Genomic DNA, 22859 nt, shown 5'->3' with positions numbered 1-22859 from the left:
AGTGAGACATAGTTTCAAAAAGATTTTTAATTTTCTCAAATTGGCTTTTTGTGTTTGAAGGTGAAGATGTGTAAAAAAAAAGAAAAAAAAAAGAAGCACGTAGCAGTTGGAGGCTGATGACTAGAAGGGGTTTAATCAGACATCTGAAAGGGTATTAACAAGAAAATGTGGTAAAGGAGTGGGATCAAATCAAGATTCCCTTTCAGTGTAATGAACCTGGCTCCACGGTGCACTGGGTAATCATGCTGAACCAGCTGTACTGTAGATCGCTCATGGAAATACAAGTGTGATGACAGAAATGTCTTCAGGAAGTTACAACACTGTCTCACTAGTACAGTATGTATATACAGTGTTTACTTCTATTGTAAACACACAAGTCATCTATTTGTCTAGATAACAAAATGATAATAAAATGACTACAGGCCAAAGTGAAGAATTACTGCCTGACTATTGTCTTTACTAAGGTCAAAGTGAGATATTTCTGCTTCTACAAGGTAAAAATAGGTGCTAAAAAAAACAACAATATTTAAAGAAATGTTGATCAGTGAAATTAAAGTAAAAGAAAAATATGTAATTTTTTAAAGAATTTAGTCATCAGTGGAAAGGGCAAAGAAAAATAAAAAATAAAGGCAAAATCTGCTTAGTTTCCTCATTCAATATGCTATATATATAGAACCTCAGTGATCTGAAGACATTGCAAAATACTGTATTTCCAAAATGGATACTTCTCAAATTACTGTCTTCTCAGTACAACACGTGCTCAACTAAGCAATTCTTTAAAATAGCAGGTTTCCTATTTCCTCTCACCAGCAGCACGGCTCACGTCCCAGGATGTAGTCCAGACTGCTGCAGCTAATCTGAGTTTACATCCGACAAGTCCGACTCTGTCACAGATTATCGACGAGGCCTGTACCAATTTGTCAGCACCGGCAGATATGGCTGACTTTTTTTTTTTACAACAGCAGTAACAGGTGAAGCTTAGACAACGAAACAGGACATGGAATGACGAGATGATGCCCAGTGAATCGGTACAGAACAGTCTGCAGTCTGCACACACTGAGAACAGAATCTGAAGTCAATGCAAAGTGATTAAAATTAAGTTTGCTACCGCCCCAGAGACAAATTCCCAGCTGTTTGATGTGTAATAACGTCAGGAGCGCTAGCAGCTCATGACCTCAGTCCAGCACTGGTGCTTCCACTAAGCCACACTAAAACCCTCATCTCCCCATACTTAATTTAAGCATTTTCACTAAACCCTTCTGCCACAATCTAGGATTCTATGCTATAAAATCAATGAATCAGACCACAGTCGATCCACTCTATAAACTCCAAACACAAAGAAGGTTTTCGGAGGGATTTCAACTCATCTTAAAACACCCTGTTGCTTCACTTCTGCGTCTGATGTCAGAGAAACCCACATGTTTCATATTAATATTTGATCACGTGATCCTCACCACACACGGACGTTTCCTCTTTTGAAAAGTTTGTTAAAAACCAACTGATCTAAAAGACTTCTTGAAATACACAGTGTTACCCTGACAATGACAAAAATCTTTAGCCAAGCCTCTGGATTCACTCTGATCCTCTCTGATCTGAAAGAAGAACAAAACCCAAGTCCTTGCAGCACACAGGCTCCGGAGCAAAGAACAGCAATTTCATGTCATGTAATCTGTTAATTAATTTTTTCAACATCATTTAAATGTGTCTGATATTTCATTCGAATACAGCCAAAGAGTCGGCAGTGGATATTTAATTTGTACTGATGGTTAATTTAAAATGAATGAAAAGGATAATGAAATGATATTTTGAGGTATTATTATCATTATTATTATTATTATTATTATGAATTCTCTGTCTAATGGAGGGCTCGTCTACAGCAGTGGAACGCTGACACGGTGCATGCCTGCAATTTAGTCCACATATTGGACGTTGAAAAGGGCAAGGAATTTGGTTTATTAACTTTGGAGATGGGGACCCAATAAATGCCACCAAATGAATACGGGACCTTTAAAATAACATGGTATTTGAAATAATGAATTATTAATCACAGAAAAACACACACATACTGGACACACAGAGATTTGATGCCACAGAGGGTCATGGACTTAGTTTATGAACGGCCAAAAATCTACATAAATGAAAGAATGTGAATGTAGCACAATCCAGTGTAGGGTATACATCAAACAATCGTCTGAGGGAAGTGACACGTAATGACATATTTGTCCACTACACTCGACATTTACTTACTGTGCAGACTAGTTTGTATGTTGGAATGATGGAACAAGACCTTCTTAAATTTTTATATTTTACAACAATCCTCCCTGGACAGATCACTGCTCCATCATAGGGCCACATAAAAACAAGAACCATTCACTCTCATACTAGTACTAAGAGTCAATTTAGACTATCTCTTACTACCAGATACTGCTTATTTGTGGACTGTCAAGAACCTCGGAGTACCTGGAGAAAAACCACAGAACACACAGAAACACGCCACAAATTAGACCATTAGTCACTGAAACAGTGATTTTCTGACTGTGAGGTAAAAAAAACGAACCTCTCTGCCATGAATTGTAATGGGAATAACTGAAGATTTGGTCATTTAAAAAAGGGTTTTAGGTTATTTAAAAAAACATTTTCAAAATAATTTTGGCAAAATCTGGTTCATTTGGACTAAGATGGAAACTTAGATGGAAACTAACTGACCAGGGACATTTTCTATTCATGACGTCCTGAGGTTTCATATCTATATTCAACATTTCTATGCATGTACAGTATTTAGATATTTTATTTAAGTATTTTGATGTTTTCAGAAATAAAGAAAAATAGTTTGAAAAACTCTTGTTTGTACACTAGGACAACAGCTGATTAGGTAGAGTATTTATACAGTAGATTAGGGCTAAAGATTATATTATATTAATTTAATTAAAAAAGAAAACTTGGGTAGAATAACCAGCTCTGTAGAACCAGAAACTCCACTGTGCATCCAGTTTTCACTGCAACACGTTCTAATTTCCACAGAGCAGAGAAGCTAAATATATTTCTCTTGACATTTTTCCATATTAATAATCCCATCATTTGGATTACTCACAAATATAAACAGGTGTGAATCACACACACATCTAGCCGCTGCTGTTTTTGTCTTAGAAATACAAAAATACTAAAAATAATGTTCTCTGTGCCGTATTTAGGAATGTTGACTTATCTCGGTTAATTGCAATGAATTAATCTGCAGCTATCAGAATAATAATGTCAATCATTTGGCAGCTCTAATAAAAATACGTTCAAAACAGTTGATCGTAGCAGGACATTTCGTTGCAGATCGCAAATTTACCACATGAAAAAAAAAACAAGAGGACAAAATAGTATGCTTCTCCGAAGGTGGATATAGTTCATACTAGATGAACAATCATCTTCGGACGCCCTTGAAAACCAATTTATTCAAATGCATTCAGTCAGATTTTTTTCAATATATCAAAGTTATAAACAACCATACTGCACACATGAAAGAAGGAGAAAGTCAGCAAATTTCAATTCCAGGCCTGAATGAACTGAACGAAGCCAAACAACTGTCAGTGAGAAAAACTAATATCTAGGAACTCTAGGAGTTTTTTTTTTTTGTTTTTTTTATGCATTGCAATACAAACACCAGGTTGTTTACGTGAAGGAGCAGGAATCACTGCCTGCATATGTGGATTACGAGTCATTTTTATGCATGTTGGGCACTGAGGCTTATTAGAAGCCACAAGGTAAAAGTCAGTTTTTTTTTCCAGGCGATGGCGAGGAACGGCGGTGTCAGCTCGCTGAATATTCAGATGCAAAACCGAGCCCTGAGGGGACATGGAGCAGCCTCAATCTTTTATCAGTCTTCTTCACAGCGTGTTTTCACAGCAATCCAAAATTTCTCTCTCCCCTTTTTTGAGTCTCTCGTTCTGTTTCTCTTTCTTTGACATTATGTGGGATTTTCATGTTACAGTTTATGCAGTAACACAGCTGAAGGGTTCTTTTTCCTTCTTTCTTTGCGACTTCTTTCCCCAGCTGTACAATTTCCTCCACAGGGGAATATAGAGAGCCAACACCGGTGGGTGGCCATGTGCGTCGCATTGTATAGGAGTGCTGCGATTAATCGAGCTTGCCAAATGGAAAATAGAACGCTACAAAGAGCATGATGTTCGAGCAGAGCGTTAGTGGTTTTTGAGCGAGATGAAGCTGATGGAGATGAACACACATGATCAGCTTTATACTTTACAAGGTCTTGCACTGCACTAGTGTTGTTAAGGGTCTGTCTAAAGTAGATTATCTTGATGAAAATGACAGAGCATCAATGGTAAGGAAAATAAAAATGTTTTCTATGGTTAGAGGTAGAAGTGCAATGTAAACTCAGACAGGAGAAAAATAATCAGCCCTACCTCCCTTTTAATCAAGGTCACTGCAGTCATTATTCACACAGTGATTTAGCGCAGCTCTAAGCTGGATTTGTTCCCTGATGTAACCCTGTCTTGTAGTAGCAGGATTGGGAATCAGGGATTGGGAGGATTCAAACCCTAGACCTAATGAGTGGCAGGCAAGAAGGTCATCACTGTTCAAGACAAGAATCAAAGACTCGAACATGAGTTCACAAAACTGATTAAAATGGAAATACATCTCTATGCTCATGCGTACCAAACAAGATCATTCAAATGGACATGATCATCAGGTTTTACCGGAATAACTGCACAGAATGTTTTCCAATCTGTTTCACACCTCCAGGAAATCAAATGTCACTCACATCACAGGAACATCAGAGTAAATATTGAAATTTAACACTTAGTCTTATCCTTTTTGCAGCCCACAAACTAACATAATCCGCCTCTTTACGAGCAGGATAAAGGTAATATTTTGTTCCGCTCAGCATTTTATATTTTCTCCCATTATTACTGCCTTTATAATAATAATATTGCTTACTCAGCTGAGCCTTGGGACTGCTGGGAAAAATAAGTGATCTATGATGGACCGAGAGAAGCTGTTGAATTACAATATGCTGCAAACCATAAAGCACTTGTCAGGGCTATTCTATAAGCCTATCAAATGGTAATGATATGCATTAAGTCCACAATACAGTACCAACAGAGCAGGATAAGTATTGTACGACCCAAGCTCTACCTTCATTTCATTTCAGCTCATTTAACCGTCATTTCCAACAAGGTATTAAGCTATCAGCTGGTTGAGGCTGTTTACGCTAATTCACAACCACCGAAATGAAGTGAAAGATTAAGGAAACTGCACATTTTCTAAATGCGGTATCAAAACTGCATACATATAATAATGTACTCAGCAAACATGACTCAGATGGGAATTGGACATTTGCTGTCAAAAGACAGAGCTGAAGTCCAATTATGTGTCCCAGAGATAGTTGGGAAAATCAAAAGAGCGACACTCGGTTTATATGTGCCAGTTTAACGCCATACATTGGATTGTGTAACAATCACTTTCTTTTGCCGGCATTGTTTTTGCTCGGGAATCCATCAAGGATGAAGAGCAATCACAAATCAGACGGGACAAAACAACAACGAGCAGACATTATTCTTGCAGGTTCCAAAATGAAAAAAAAAAAAAATTCTTCAATTAGCTCTTCACAAAAGAATTTCCTTAGACTTTTTCTCTGGGTTGAAGCCTCAGTGTGCAGAGATAAAGCACACGGCTCAATAACATTCTTCCCTAATACAGCATAATGGAGGGAGTCAGTCTCCCAGCATGACAGCCAAGTATCAACCGTGATGATAGGCTCATGAAACAAAGAGATTGGCTGAGCTAATATGTCTTCAGTTAGTGGAAGGGCACGTTACGGATTTGAGCTCATTTTCATCAGGGCATACATCATACGCATTATAGGAACATTGTAATAAAAACTCTGCAAATAAACAATGGCTCCCTTCGCTGTGAATGCAGCGCAGGAAGGACACAGGGGTTTAAACAGGAATGCGGCCAAGCCCTTTGTAACTAATGTGAGAGCTGCACGATGTAGACAAATACTTGCAGATCTACATGTTCGAGCAAACTGCGTTCACACACGGGTGCTTACAAATACGCCGTGTATAAACAATAGATACACACATACTGTGCCTAAGCCAGTCGGCAAATAATTCCCACAGCCACAGCGGTGCACGCTGCTCCAGACTTACAGGTATGACTGAGCAGCACTTTGACCAACACAACATCTGCAGCTGAACAGCAGGCCTGGCTAACAAAGTGCCACAGAGGAGGGCAGCAGGAGGCAGGCTGAGCCGCTGATTGAGCTGCAGGGTAATTGGATGGGAGAGACTGAGACAACTAAAGGAAGTAAATATCAGCCATTCTGCTGAATAGTGAGTTAAGTTGCCCTGGACAATAAACTGTGACTGGATGTCCCCAGAGCACGGGCTTGTTGTCTGATAAGCTGCTGAACGTTCTGTACCGATCTGAAAGGAGTGAGATGTGACCGGGGAGAGTGGGAGTAGAAGTAGGACAGGAATGAGAACAGAAGCGGAGAGGCAAAAAGGACGACCAGTGAAAAACCAACAACATGCCTTGTTAAGTGTTTCTCCAACACGAAGCCTGCTGTTGGTTTAACCCTAAGGTCTTGTTTAGAAATTGATGCTCAATCTTTCCAACCACAGTCTGAAAACATTTTTTACCAAACATGTTACAGTGTGACACAATGATCCTACATCTGTGTGCTAGGCTTCTGACAAAATTCACAACTGCAAATAATCACATCACAAAAGAAAATACTTTGAAAAATATCATGCTGCTCGAAGCAGTGGTTATTTTTATATTAATTAACAACACTCGCACATACAGTATTACTAATTACCTTTAACGCAGCGTTATTCCTCAGTTCCTACCCATCCATAACTGCTTTTCTTTCATTATTCTCTGTGTGGTTTCATTTTCAACTAGGGTGACATTCAATGTAAACAAAGACCTGTGGAAAATAAAACCAGAGGCTAAGAAGATCAACTTATATATGTGATTAATGTTACAGACATGTTTCAAACATATGGTGCCTACATATAGGTAGAACAGAAGACATATAAGGCTATATTAAGCAACACAGATGCCATATGGTACTTGTTGAACTATAACTGTGAGGTGATTAAGGAAAAGGTTGCCCTGATTTGCCAAGATATTGCACATGGGAGGGATACTGCATGCGAGTATTTAATTAAAGTCATTAGAAAAGTATTTGAAGTAAATAATAGTAACACAGAGATAGCAGGTGAAATGCTGCTCTGAGCTCGATTATCTTTTTTTTTTGTTTTTCCATGTTTGTCGTTGGTTTTGTTAAGTAGCCGAATTGAAAAATACAGGGGATAATTTGTTTTCCCTTTTCATTCAACTTTCTAGTCTGGAATAGCTACAAACTGCTGTAGAGTACGTCCTTGTCTTATATAGTCTATGATGAATCCACTTTATTATTGGGTCATTAAATTAGCCCTTGATGGAGAACAGTTGTTGATTGGTTTTGGTCCCTACATTCATTCATACATGTTCCCCAATATTAATAGAAACAATGGTCAAGTTGTGAAAATGTAATAATCCTGGGTGAATGTCATCTGATTTCATAAGGGTGTGAAAGACACTGAAGAAGGCACTGGACATGATGGTAATAAGATAGGGTTGGAGAGAAGAAAGCAGATAGTGTTAGCTCAACAGAGAGAGGGGAAGGGAGATGAGTGAGGTGAGGGAGAGCGTGACTGACCTCTTCCACAGCTGCAAGTGGTGTGCCTGCAATGTTAACTCACTTCATCCATCTCGGTTTGCTAAAAACAGAGGCAGTGTGAGGGGAGCGGGGTGTCTTCTAGGCTCAAAGGAAGCAACTGTTACTCCTCCCTTCCTGTGAACTGCTCTCGTTTTAAATGAGATTGGTTTTGAAAAAGCAGCCACATCCCAAACGCAAAAGTCTAGATCTGAGGGACTCACCTAGACTATTCCACAAGGCCAAAAAAATAGTGTGAAGAAAGAAGGGTGAGTCTGACTTTAAGAAAACAGGGATTTTTTTGGATCAGCATTTTTACAAACATTGACGTGAGTCAACCAAAAATAAACACAATCGGAGATGACGACGAGGTTATTTGCCAAAGTCATTCGGCTGATAGCTGTACTTTGGGAAAATTGCATTACACAAGCGAGGCTTTCCTGGGAGCAACAGTGTACGGCTGCACATTTTCCCACCGGAGAAAAAAACAGCGCCGTAACAATCAGAAAAACAGTAGGGAGCAGCCAACGATAAAGGAGAAAAGTCCCAGATAATGTGAGCAGAACTTAAGTCAACTTCAATGACAAAACGCAGTAAAGGAGAACTTTATAAGGACAATCACTGTTTATTTCAAGAGTGGTTGGTACTGACTTTACTATTTATATCCAAATACATATCCATCTGAAAACTGTGCAACGAGATCTGAAGGGAGGAGCAGAAGGAACTGCACCACAGGAGAATTCCTTACTTATGAATGTCATCTTCCCTCTGCCTGCACAATAAATCTGAGCCACCACCGGTGTCGAACCATAGAAAATGAAATTTAACTCCCACGACATAAGGTGTGATAGCAGTGTAGAACGACAATTGGACGAAATTTTTATTGGATTTGGTTTCAGGGAAATAGAAGAGAAAACCTGGAGCCTATCATATAGGATCGACTGTTTCCACGGGAATTTAATTTATTAAAATATTGACTCACCCTTGAACTGAAAGCTATGTGTCAAACGTGCCGGGTGTTTATGATTTAAAAATCAAAAAGACTATATACTGGAGCTGCAAACAGCAAATCCTTGGACAAAACTGTGGTTTCTCTGAACTTTTGTGTCCATCCCAGCAGTGCTGCTGCCGCAGTCAGCTCTTTCCAACAGTGAAGAGTCGATCTCTCCAGTTCAATTTTCAATTTTCCAGTTTGAGCCCATCTAGGTCCAATCTCATGACCCCGTCTTCTTTATGATAGACCTCATATATCCTCTTCCAGCTCTAATCATAAATACCATGTGACTCATTTTCTTCCTGAACAATTCTCAGTACTGATGGTGCCTGATGGGCTTCTACAGTAAAGGGCTTTCTACAATGAGTGTTAGCTAAATTATAGATCCATTAGCCATGGTTCAAATTCCTGATGGAGTTCCTGAACGGCAGCTAGAGCAGCATCCTAATGTGTTTGAAAATGTACAAACTGGAATAAGTCAACAAAGGTTTTTGAAATTAACAGATCAAATTGAAAAACAAAATAATGTTCCAAGAGTGTAAGTGGTCAAAAGTCAAAAGGTTCTAAGAAAGATGTTTCGTGTCAACTAAGATGTGTTATATGTGACATAAATGCAGAGACTACTGTAGCACTGTTTTTTTCAAAAGTGAATTTGAATTTGTTTGTGTTTGTCAGAGAACTAAAATGAGAGCAGTGCGCCTGCCTCAGGACCAGACCTCTGTAAACAACACGCTCAATGACCAGAGTGTGGGTTCAAAGGAGAAGCTGCAGCTTTTATTTGCGCTGGCATTGGTTTAAGGTGAAGAAACACCACTTAATCTACGAGTCCACAGGGTACTGAGGTCGTGTCCCCCTAGGACAACCACTACACTGGAGTCGTCCTCAAGTCCTGCGACACCTCTGCACACAAAATTGCACAATGATATAAACACAGCTGCGGAAACACAGTTTTCCCTGCTGAGAAGACTGTGTACAACTGGGGGAATAAATGCGTTTTTGTTGAACTGCAAATATGAGGTTACCATAAATCTGGCAACTGCATGGGCTATAAAAGTAAAAAAAAAAGAAAAAGAAAGTTGAGTTCTCAAAGAAAAATCACCAAGCAGGCGGTTGCTCAATATTAAGGAAGTACAGAGAGGTTAAAATACGATTCACGTACAGTTTTTCTTGCTGGGCTGAAGAGATTTATTTTTTGTTTATCTGAGACACTGATTGTCTTGTCTTCTACGCTGTCTTAGTTTTTTCCCCTTCTTCTCTGTATGGACTTGCTTGACAGTAAAACACACTGAGTTGTGACATTTACTGACTTCACAAGCAGCAGCTGATAATACAGTCATTTGAGCCATTTAAACAAAACTTGCAAAAAAAAAAAAAAAAACCATAACCATACATTCTGATGATGCTATCACAAGGTGACACAATCTCCTCTATGCAATCTCCTCTATGCAAGCTAAGCTACGATGCTCCATGCGTGGCGATTTCCAATAAAGAGGTAAGATTTCAAGAAGCTAAATAATACAACTGAGAGAGAAGTGTGTTCATTCCAGTATTATTGTGATTATTTAATACAACCTTCATATACTTTCTTACCCTTGAAAACTTCTTGTAATGTATTTTGCAGGGGTGGTAAAAAAAAAATAGTGGTTGCTGTTTCACTGTGAGATGTTGGTGACGTAAGAAGAGCCCGAACACGAGGCATCTGGGTGTAATTTGTTTGACGAATAAAATGTGCATCCCATCAATGTGGCAGCCAAATTCATTTAGTCATTGTTCTGAGTAAACCTCCAGCGTCTGTTGCAGCAGCAGCTTCCTGCGCACACAGAAAGTGAACACATACCATCTGTAGGCATTAAATGCTTCCCCGAAGTATGTGTGTGTATAATATGACTCTAGATAATGCAAGATTCCAGTTGCTGCTTCTTCATTCACTAGTGCGAGGTGCATTAGTCATCAAGAGCATGAGGCTCTGAAGGAACACTGGCAGAATCTAAAGGAGCGGAAGAGGTTGTTTTTTTTCCTCCAGGCTCCTAAAAATGACAGAGAAGAGGAAGTAGGAAGAGCTGATTCATGTCACCTGTGTTGCCTGTTTTTTGTCAGCACCATTCATCAGGGAAGGGCTTTTTGAATTACTACGGTTGGCAGAGCAGCAGATGCAGATGTGAGACGCTATTCATGCAGCCAGATTTCAGAGCATCAAATAGAGTGAATTTAGGACTTTAATCTCCCTTAATTATGTAAATCAAATGCCAAATATATTTCTTATCAAGTGGTGCAGCAGACTTTCTTTTCTCCTCGAGAAAAAGTTCACTGAAACGCACAGGAAGAGTGCAAAAAATGATATCAAGACTGGTTTAAAGACAACAGTGTATAATTTCTATGACTATAACTTCTTCTTTAACAGCCATTTGTCCTAACATGTACACATTTAACCCCAGTCCTCAGAGTCATTCTGACCACATATAAAAAAGAGAATTTTAAGGGTAATGGACTGAATTAACAAACACGCAGACAGTTTGGTGCATCTTCAACCCTTAACACTAAAACTGGCATTTTTCTCACTATAACACTGAATAAAAGTCACCAAGAGTCACAAACATATTTCTTTGTTGATGTACAACCTGTTGTACCACAGAAACAACACAAAATACTTATTTCTACATGGAGTTCATGATCAATTCCAAGCATTCAATATTTAGTATGCCACAATCAGTGGCCGGATGTAAGAAGTGCACATCTTATCATCTGTTAAGAGGACAAAGCCATTATGTGATTTTGCTGTTAGCAAACAAGTTGATAAAATCAGTTGAATGTGTGAAATTGGTTCAAAAATGACTTTTGTAAAAGTAAATTAAATGGCTGAATCATAGATGTGTTTTTCAGTATATATTAAGCATAGTTTGGTTAATCTGGTCCATTCACAAACCAAGGCAAACAGGCTAAAGAGCCACATATGGATCAAGGTATCATTAGGGGCAGAATTGCACCAACAAATGTAAAATGTGAAATCTACTCTCTCTATTTTCACATTTGTGAAGGTTTTGGAAACAGACTTACAGTAAAATATTCAAATGTGTTCTCCAGGTTGTGGTCTAGTTTTGCTGCGAGTTGCCGACAGACATGTATTTCAGTGAAACTGCTGGCAAAACAGCACACAGTTAATGTTAGTGCTCTCATTAAAGGAATCGCTCATTCCTGAGAGCACAGTTAACATGCCGCTAAATGCTACCTTGTGTGTGGTAAAAGATCCTGAACAAGGCTTGTTAATGAAACACCACACCTGCAATACTACAAGTGCAACACATTATGTCTGATGAAGATGTTCAAAGTCCAAAATCCCTAGATTATATTTCAACAGGTATAATTTTCTCATAAAAAAATGTCTTTTCTGTGTAAACAGTGCCACACTAACTGTAAATCTCCTGAAGGTTGAGTGGATGTGGAGACAAATGGGTACACCATTTGTGCTTCCTGGCACAGTGCCCTTTAAGCGTCAATCCCAAAATAATAATAAAAAGTCATGTATTGGTGCAGAAACTTTAAATCGTGATTCCTCCTTGCCGTGCAACAGTACAGCACCAGCAACTCAGAAAGTGCAAATTGAGAAAAAGCTAGGTTTAACACACACAAAAAGACTTCGATTGTGTGGGACGATTCGGATTACCCTACCACGCTTTCATAGTTTCTCCTACGCCTGTGAACCAGGGACAGTTGCTGACGAACTGAATGAAGATCTGACACTGTTCCACATCACCACAATGCACAGACAGAGGAAATAACAGCTTGCAAGTCACAGGAGTGCCTCAGCCACTGACAATATATTGCCAATGGAAATGCTGAGTGTTTGCAGACAGACAATCAATAACAGCACTGGAGGCTCCCTGAAGGCCATCTTCCCTGGATGAGGTTTGTTATTCATTTGGAGCTGCCGTTGAAGCTATAAAGCATGGCTGTGTTTACAAAGGAACAAATGCTTCACCAAAACAGGAAGACAAAACTGATTACCTGCAGTGAAGTTGTAACTTGCTGAAAATCCCACGGCTTCCAGCTCCCCATCCGTTACAAATTTTATCCACAGATATCGGCCGCTACTCCTGATATCAGGCGGGCTGTGCTGACCACAGTAGCGTCCAAGTATTGGGGAAAAGGCAAACGGTCCATCCCGGACCTCGATATTGTCAAATTTACATTCCCAAGAAGATTCGATTGAGTAGTTCTCCTCAAAATGTAGATCAATACACTGCCTAGGGGGCGCTGAAAGACACAAGAAAAGAAAGAAAGAAAACAATTACCTTAGAGGATGAAGCAGAGAGTCAAATATTCACCTTTGCTTTCATTGATTAATCCTGGCTGATGGTCAGTGGATGACTGAAATGCCAGTGTCGTGATGGTTCACTTTCATTAGTCCCTTCACTTATATCACAATCTCATTATCAGAAGTGATAAATCAAGTGAGTAATAAAATTCAAATGTAAAAATAAATTCAAAATAATGACCTGAAGGAGCCATGTCTAATAATCTGATACATGTCATCATTCTGCACCGACCCCGCATGCTCTCTCCCCCAGGCACACTCTCCCAACCACTTCCAAGGACTCCTTCCAGGAATGCTGCGGAGCCGAGGATAAATGGTCATCACTTGATTTATTTTTCCCACCGCTCATATTTACCTTCAAGGATGTAAACACACTCTGTCTCTGGGGGGTATTTGTTGGGGTAGTTTGGAGACGTAAAGAGCCCTCCTTCTGGTTCTTTTACCCATGTTCCACACTGACCCACAGGCTTCACTCCAGAATTGTTTTTCACTAAATAATATAATATAGAGAGAGAAAAAACAGACAGAGATGAAAGTGCAGGGCCATGGTGGGGCATAAACATCTACGGTGTAGTGATGGAGAATACCTGCTGTATCCTTCTTTGTTGCCCCAGACAACCCAAGTATGAGAAGACTTGCAACAACTGTGAGACAAGAGAAGAAAAAAAAATATATGCATTATCTTGATGTTTTTAAAAAAACATATTTTTGGTTAACACTGATACTCTGTGAGCAGACTTGTACAGATGATGATGCAAGAATAACTGAGCCAAGTGTAAACAGAAAAGATGAAAGGAGAAAAGAAGGAAGAAAACGGTTATTAACAGAAACAGAAGGAGAAAATGCAGTAACTTGCAGAGTGACCTTGCCTTTCAATGTTAAGTTTTTCACCCTCTACTGTATGAGGCACTGTCTGTGCATCACCGTTATTTTTCACAGAATGAATCAACAGCTGTCCACTCCGCCACTTACATCCCCTGCTGTGTATTTTTAAGTTTTCAAAATCTCAGAGAATACTTCCATACTTCGTTTGATGCTTACGTCTTTGACGTAAGCATCATGTAAGGATTCCGACCAAGTGCGTTTCAACTGATGACTACCAGCGTCTTACCGTGATAAAAGCTGTGCCCATGTACCATGTCTGTTCCTTTCACAACCGGCTTCAGTCTCAACCAATTCCATTTAGATTTAGGAATACTGGAGAAGAAAAAAAGATTCAGATGAGTTTCTGGGATTTCACACCAGGGAACCGCTCATGCCATAAAACCTGTCGTTGGAGGGGAAAAAAAGCTACATTTACTCCTTTAACAAATCTTCAGAGAGGAAAAGAGACAAGATCCTTTCTGATGTGCCACAACGACTAATCACCAGTTTCATACAAAACCAAAAATAGTTCTAAACACTCGCCCAATTTCCATCCAAACGGTTCCAGTACCCTTTGGTGCTTTTGATGCACTGAAAGGATTAATAGTCCCGTCATCAGCCCTTCCTTAATCGCTCCACCTTGGCGATCTTCTTTGGGAAAATCACATGTGCAGCCTTGTTCTGTCCCCTTCTGTCCCTGTATCAGGAGATGGGGTCCTTCTGGAGCACGTTGAACCATGCACCACTCATCTCTGCGGCGTTTTCCTCACTCTCTGTCGGTGCGTAAAAATCCCCTGGAAATCACGGGGTGGCCAAAAGCGAGAAATACGCAAAATCTTCTTCCGTCCGCGGCTCTATCCTTTCAAAATCGGTCGGTGTCGCGCTGCACGCATCCCTCTGTCCAACTGGAGTCCACTGCAGCCAGCAGGAGTTAATGTATAGTCTCTCTCCTCCTCCACATCCCGTTCACTCAGCACTGACTACCAGCACTGGTCGTCCAATGCGCAACGATCCTCACGCACTTTTGACGCACGCAGTGAAAACTTCTCCAGGAGGCTCCTCTCCTCTCCTCTTCTCTCCTCCCCTCATCTAAATGCGCACAAGATAAAAAAAAGTGAAGTAGGAAGCTGTGATGTGATCATGTACGTGTGCGTTTCCGTGGGTTTGAACAATGGCCACAAGCTGCAGGATTCCGCCGTGCAGCGGCTGCGTAAAAAAATTGGAAAGGTAAGCAGAAAATAAAACCAGATGTGAAATCTGAAACAAGAAGGGCAGAAGCAAAGCAGTTGGAGAATAAAGATATTTACATCTTTGCTGCTTCAATAAATTAATCAAATAAGGACATTTAGAGTGAGAATTGATTCCTTTTCCAGCTCAGACTTTAATCATTCCACTCATTTCAAGGTTACAGTATTTGACATCTTCTGATTTAACCCTAACCTTTCAAAGTTCAGAGCTGATATTGTGAAGTTCTACTTTTCCTCAGAGAAGTAACCATGGCCTATTAGGGTTCTGAGGTGTAAGTGTCCAAGGGAGTGTGTCACACTTGATGACAAAGCTGATCACAGGCTACCTGAGGGCCAGTCACAGGCCACAGTCCCAAAATAGTCCTGACAACCAGCAGACAGTATCCATCATTATATGCTTGTAGTGCAGAGGCAAGAACTTTGGCTGTATCTGAATATGTGTGTGTGTAGTTGTTAATCTTAGTCAGCCCGGCTCACTGAGATCAAGATGAATGAGATGAAGAAGATTTCAAACTGACTTTAGTACATTGTTTGACGTTGATGATTTTTTTTTTTGGTTCTGTTATTGTTGTTGTTGTTTTTTTCATGTAAAATCTGTTAAATCCACTGAAGATACATGTTTTGTCAATACTGTCTTTACACATAAACTTGACATGGCTTAAAATCTCAAAGTCCTGATCAGTAAATCAGATGATCATGAAGTAATCTGAATGAATAGTATGAGAATGAGTCACTGTCTGGAGACTGCAGTTAACTCTCCTGATGCTAACAACAGGTTTGTCTATGTTCTGTCATTTTCACAGACCAAATAAATAAAAGGTGAATTAAGGTGATTTTAAAAAGCTGACTTCCCGAATCTGTACGGTCTATTATCGACCCTGCAGTCTAAGGAGATGTCAATAAGATCTGAGACAAATTTTCCAAATTTTTCAGCAGTGCAAGCAGCCTGTTATTGATTAACAGTAGTGCTGCATCGCGCAACAACTTTATAAGCACGCCGCACGGGCGAATCAGAGATAAAGCAGCACAGCTATATAGAAAATATTCAAATGAGTCTTATCTGCCCCAGTCTACGCAACAGTAGCCCCGGTGAATTTGACAGCAGCCTTTAGTTTAGCTCTCCTGCATGTCCATGTGACTGAATAGCACCAAGTCACCTCTGAAGGATGGCTCATTCAAGTCTGCCATTTGTAATTAAAGAGGTTCATCATCTGGTTCTGGAGAACCATTGTGCTGCGCTGTGATGGCCCCAGTGAATTTGGTAATTGTAATCGTTTCAGGGAAATGGGGACATGTAGACCTGCAACCATGCTGTTCTCATGCAGAACTAAACGGATGTGTACATCATGTACACTGACTGTGGTACTCTCACACATCTTCTCTGTGGTACTTCACTGGCATATACTAGACAACCAGTAATTAATGATTTTATCGTGTTCATTTGGCTCAATCCTGATGAGCAAATTGGACATTTAGGTTCTACGTAATGTCTCTTGTAATGTCACCTCCAAGACTATTTGTCAGTCTAAAAGGGAGCAACAGTGAGCAGATAAACGCCCGGGTTAATGCCTCCAGTCCAGTCGGACTCGAATTAACCTTATTAGTGATGCATTAGGCATTTTGTCAGACTTAAAAGAACATTTATTTGTCATTCAAGGTGCCACGGTGGTCATTAGGCAGCAGTGGGCTACGAGAGTGGACCTCTGTGACCACAGGCAAATTCTGAACTGCTCCTTATGCTATATTAAGTGTGTGGCTCTCTTGTGATAAAATGTCTTTGTCCTGGCATTGCACCCACAGCCTGAGGGAAAATTATTACCTTCGAGTTATAGCTACCTGAGGTATTGTGTTTTTTTCTTCTTCTTTGTTTGCTTGTTTTTTATGATTGAAAAATCTTCTTTTGTTTGCTATACAGCCTTGCTTTAGTAAGCCCTGTGGTCATTTTCAGTCTCCATAGGAAAGTGTTATGCAACATAAGGTATGCACCTGAGAGATACATAAAAATAGTAAAATGTATATTGTCACAGTGACAGCAGGCTGTGGACGCCAGTACGTTTCGTGTGCTATTATTTAGTCGAACTTAGCTATGAAGAAATGCACACAATATTGCAATAATTTGCCAATTTTAATCTACGGACCTAAGAAAATTCATAAGTAAATTCATCACTTATTCGCATTTACGTTGCTCTACATTTGTGTCTGTAACATCTCCTCAACGCTGCAGCTCCACTGTCAATCACTGTGCCTTAATCCATTCAGCAATTAATCCCCGCTCCAGAGAGGCGACTGCACTGTCTGTGAACTTAAGTGTCTGCTCGACGGCTTCACTGCAGTTGTACGTTTCTGTTCTGGCTGTTGTATGTGTAGTGTATGTCAGGCCCTTAGATCAGCATTTTCTTTTAAACGTTTTCACGTGTTTTGCCCTGTGGGTCTGTTGCCTGGTTTGTGTGATCAGGCCTGTGGGAAGAAGCACTGACTCGCTGCATCACATGTCGGTGTCCTGGTTTTCATCGTACACGGAATTCTACCTGTTCTGTTCTGTGTACGCAGTCTGAACCCTCTAGGTTAAACTGACTGTGTAATTCATCATTTGACCTCATTAGGCACTTGGTGGGTGGCGACGTGGACACTGTGGAGTGACACACAACATCCTCCACGGGGGACTTGGTTACTAATGTCACACAGCTATACAAAACACATCTTTTTTTAAATAGAGAATTGTTTAAAAAAGAGTATCTAAAAATAACTACTCAGCTCAGGTACAGTAATAGTAGTGAGTAGTACTGCAGCATGTCGCGTGCCTTTCATTTGTAATACAGAGTCAATAACATGAGTGATCTGATGCATTTTTGTAATGTACAGTATATATATATACATATATATATGAATAACCCGGGAAAACATCCACAAGAATAAAAATATATTTAGGAGTGGAGACTATGGATTGCCCACTGTATAAAAATAAATACACCCTGCGACAGACATGTCTGAGTCAGACGTGAGCTAATGCTACTGTATGCTGGCTAGTGTATCAAAGAGCCGAGCTCCTGCTGTGAACCATGTCTTGAACCAAAAAGCATAAAGATGAAGCCACACAGACCATGTCCACGGACATGGGATCCAAATAATTATTCAGAAGATTTAGACCCGGTGTTTTCTAATAACGCATCATTTCAAGGCAATTCCTGAGGACTAAACCCTAAAGATATTTTTCTAAAATAAACTTTAGAACAGCTCTAGTTTTTACTATTTGCATAATCGCTCACTGTCAGACCGTCTCCTTTCATATCACCTATTAAAGAAAGGTCCGTCTTTGCTGACCTTAATGCAAAATTAAAGAGTTTCCTTTAAGAAACGTCCGTGTCTCAGTGAATACAATGTGGTAAAAGGGAAGCCATAATACACAGGACAAAAATAAGACAACGTTTTTTGTTTTTTTTTTAATCGTCCGGATCATATGTTGAGTCTTGTCTCATCTGCAGCAGAAGTTACGACCACCTGAGTTTAGTTTGACTCGTAGTCCAATTCTAGGTGTACATCAAAGTTATAGTGGCCACCCGACAGCCTGAAAAGTCATAGAGCTCCACTGAGAGCCAGTGTCCATGCTGGCCTACTGTAAAGACAGACTCTAGGAAAGAAGACCCAGTTTCCATATAAAGAACTCCAACGATTATTATTTTAAGAGGCTTCAAAAACTAGTAATAAACATTCACTTCCATGTCTGTTGATAGCTGCCCTTAAAGTTACAGCACTGAGCTCCGAATCCCAGCTTCTCTGTGTAGAAATGTCACTCGTCCTCGGCCCGTGTTCAGGGATGTCCCTGCACAGTGACACAGGGAGGGACATGATTTCGCTGAAATGTCAGATGTCGTCTAACATTGTGAATAAAGATGAACTAGTAAAGTGCAAGCGGTGTTTGTAGACTGATTGTGACTGTGAGAATTCTCTCACCCTTAAACATCCCGGCTCTGTTTCCCCAAACTGTGTCACCGCCGTGTTAGTCCACGGTACATTTGATTCATTTGAACAGCACTCGATTCTGTTGCTTTGGGAAATGTCACTCAGGGCTCCTGCTTAGTGTGTCAGTCAGGAATAAATGGAAGATGGACAAAGAGAGATGAAGTGGAGGAAGGTAAAATAGCAACGATCAAAATGGTGTTTTGAAACACAAGAACAAAACAACAGCTTTATTTTTCTCTTGACATGAGGTTTCCAAACTGTCTTCTTCTCTTCAAACTTCTACAATTGGTTTAAGATAAAATAAAAAAAAGAATGTTTTGTAAAAACAACCCAATACCAATCACGCCAAAGTGACTCAAAGTAGAAATACGTGCCAGTAATTTTACATTTGTGTCGTTTTGTTTACCAAAAGTATTTGGTGTGGCATTAGGATTTAAATATCCTGCTTCTATGGATGTGCACCCTGGCATTTTTATCACCGATCCAAAGGACAATATAAAAGGCATTGGGGATAAGGTTTGAATGTGATTAGCGATGACATCATTTCTGCTGGTGAACTCACTGAACTTCCTAAAACGACATCAGATGCCGAGCCACTCTCTGTGTCGTTAATTCTGCTTTGACTTTTTATTTGTTTTTGTGTTTTCAGTTCAAGTTAATATTTGTTGGATCCGTCTTTTGGTTAAAGATTCTGGTCTGCTTGGATGATAAAGACTGAGATTTAAGGTGTAGCATTTAACAGAATTCTACAGTATAAAGAATGACATTTTCTGGTCACTGCCATAGATAAGATGATAATGTCATTATAGTGAAATACTTTTAAGAACCTGTCTTTTAAAATCTATTTTCCAAGAAACATAGGAACACTTCATTACAGAGTAGATATCATGGTGAATTACAGGCCTGGCAACCGTGTGCTGCAAGATGGCACTTCAATAATTCATCACATTTGCAGTCATGTGCCATATCACCCCAATCTCACACATGTACTCACAGCATTGTTGGATTTCTAATTCTAATATCGATTTTTTTTATTCTCAATACTGAAGCTAACACTGCTTATTTCGTGCGATAACAGATGCAGTGGTATTACAGTATAATTCATCACTGGAGACTAAATGAGTCGTATAATGTGATAACTGTTGATGGTTAATTCTTCATAATATCAAGTCCAAGGTTTCAGTCACATATCAAAGATGATGAAAAAGCTCATGTGCCGTTGTTTGCTGGATTTTCTGACATTTAATGGCCGGCACATGCAATTGCAAAAAAAAAAAAAAAAGCATATTCTTTATGTGGATTACTGAGACTTCGTGTTAAAGTCAGCGAGGCAGACTTAAAATAACATCAAGTAATTTCACGTTGAAGGTTCCCCGTTATTTCTTTCTGCAGTCTTGCCATCAAGACGGTCGGTGTTATCTCATCACTGCAGCTCTTCCACATATGGAGCACTAGACAGCAGAAGAGAGAAGAGAAATACTGAAGGAGAGAAAAGTAAATGATGTGGGGGAAGGGTGAAGAGGGGAGGAGAGGAGAGGAGAGGAGAGGAGAGGAGAGGAGAGGAGAGGAGAGGAGTGGGATGATTAATGATGACTCTGGAGAAGATAGCCAAGGTGGTTAGTGAAATTAACAGAGGCTTAGCCAGCAGCAGACCATAGGGAGCTGGAAAGAGGGCTTCACTGGTCCTAACCAACTCATATCCAACAGTAGGAGAAAGAATAAGAAAGAAAGAAAAATAAAAACAAGATGTTCATTAAAAACATGATTAAAAAAAAAACAAACATCCAATATGGTTCATCTAAAGCCTCTTCCCACCTGAGGATTTGTTGAGGCCGATATACTGGCTCCACTAACTGGAGGTGGCATCACATCCCAGGCTTCAAATCAATTGAAATAATCAAAAAATGGAAATGGACAAACAGTCAATGAAGACAGAAATCCCTTTTAGCCACCTGCTTAGAAATCGATGACTTTAATTGTACTGTGTGACACTCCATTCTGCTGCTTCAATCAGTCTGACTAGCACTGGGAGAACGCTCAGAGTAAAAGGTGAAAAACAACAACACCAACAAAAAAAAAAAAAAGAAAGAAGGAAAGAAAAAAACAGAGGACAGAGGTTTGGTTCAAGACAACATTTATATCATGCTTACTCTGAAAATGTTTCTTTTTTAATCCCTGAACAAACAAACGTCTGAGCAGCTAATCCTAATACACAGTAGTAGTTATTCCCATAATTCAAGTGTTGACCACAACTGTATGATAAAGAGTTGGTTATTTATGACTGTTTGGACCCACTGTTGTTTTCCTGTCCGTGTTTCAGATCCCAGGAGACAGCTGACAAGGTCTGGACGGTGCCTGTAGAGCAGCCTGTGTTTAATGAATTAGTGCCAATGTTTCTAATACCTTGATGCTGATAGACAAGTAAGGCCACAGGTCGGCATGTGGAGCTTGTACGCTGGGCAGGTAAGATTGTTTAGAGCCTTTTGAGACAGGGGTTTCTAATTAGGTGTTTAGGCGGCTTGACAAAAAAAAAAAAAGTTCACTACCAAAATAATTAGTTTTCTGGCATGAAGGCGTGAAAACCAATCAACTATGTCAGCTGCTGATCTGGCCATATGTTCACAGGAACCTAATCAACAGTGACGGAGGCTCGGCAACTTTACACATAAGGATGAATGCTAACAAACATGAAGTGTAAACAGTACCATCAACAGAAGAAGATGAAAACTTGAAAGAATGGACACGTGAAAAACTTGAATTTACATCAAGGTATTTTCCAGACTATAAGTTGCTCTGGAGTATAGGTCACACCAGCCAGCTAGGCCAGCGGCTGTCAGTGTGAAAATAACAAACGTGAAATTATATTTATTAATATATAAGCCGAAACCCAGCTAAAGGATGTAACAAAATGTGACTTATAGTCCGGTATGTTTTAGTATATGTGTTAGGACATTATTGAAAACAATACTATATGTTCAATTTGAGACTTTTTAAATTGTTGCTCATCATATACATCATATGTATCAAAAGGAAATTCAATTCAAAATAATGATGGTTGGAAAACAAACCTCAGGTCCATTACTGCCATCTACCTGGCTGGATGAGTGTCACTGATAAGCCAGTAGGGTGAGGTGTTAAATCTATATAAGCTGTATATGTGGTGAATGTGTTTTATTTTTACTACCCTGTTTTCAGAGACATGTTGTGTTGTGACTAATGAACTCTGACAGGTACTTCCTGGCCCTGATAGTCCAGCAGACACATTAATACCACTGACTGGACTGGGGTTGTTTCTTCTCCTTTTTGACAAGTCTTTTTATAAAGTACACTTTAGTAATGTCCTATAACAACTTGGCAGTGTCTTGCAGAAAAAAAAAAAATCAGACTGTAAAAAACTGTCTGATATCTTTCTGCCACGGACCTGGCCGTGGCATAATTACACATTTCTGGAGTTGCTGCCAAAAGACTTTCAGATGGCAGAGAACATGAAAGAGAGAGTGGGAAAGCAGAGCCTTGACTTTAGACTTGTGTGTATTCTGACCAATTTTGAAAGCTATTAAACTCATAGTACATTCATTTCCAGAGATTTGACTTTTCACACACACACTACACCCAGGTTATCAAACTCACCGGTCAAACTCCAGAGCTTGTTCCTGCCACAGACAGAGCCACAGGTCTGTGTCAGACCTGAATATGTTTATTCAGGTCTGGAGACTCTTTGGCTGTAATCAGCTTGCATAAATCGCTTTGATGATAGCCTAAAGA

General features: G+C 39.8%; 1 protein-coding gene across 6 annotated transcripts in view; it reads right to left on the bottom strand.

Moving 5' to 3' along the window:
* Positions 1–16224, bottom strand: part of neto1l (neuropilin (NRP) and tolloid (TLL)-like 1, like) — a 56118-nt gene extending 39894 nt beyond the window's left edge. For 5 of the 6 annotated variants that reach the window (XM_017031757.2, XM_017031756.2, XM_025054498.1 and 2 more), the window contains exons 1-5: positions 14431–16224; positions 14135–14220; positions 13611–13667; positions 13379–13513; positions 12714–12962 (exon numbers count right to left, since the gene is read on the bottom strand). In XM_017031757.2, coding sequence (XP_016887246.1) covers positions 12714–12962; positions 13379–13513; positions 13611–13667; positions 14135–14220; positions 14431–14441 — 538 coding nt within the window. In that variant the 5' untranslated portion in view covers positions 14442–16224. The remainder of the gene's footprint in view (positions 1–12713; positions 12963–13378; positions 13514–13610; positions 13668–14134; positions 14221–14430) is intronic. The other variant, XM_017031758.2, reaches the window with a different exon arrangement.
* Positions 16225–22859: the final 6635 nt, after the last annotated feature.

The sequence above is a fragment of the Cynoglossus semilaevis genome, chromosome 3 (assembly GCF_000523025.1).
Source record: "Cynoglossus semilaevis isolate Cse_v1.0 chromosome 3, Cse_v1.0, whole genome shotgun sequence".
In the NCBI taxonomy this organism is placed as follows: Eukaryota; Metazoa; Chordata; class Actinopteri; order Pleuronectiformes; family Cynoglossidae; genus Cynoglossus; species Cynoglossus semilaevis.
This window is presented reverse-complemented; position numbering and strand designations above follow the sequence as displayed.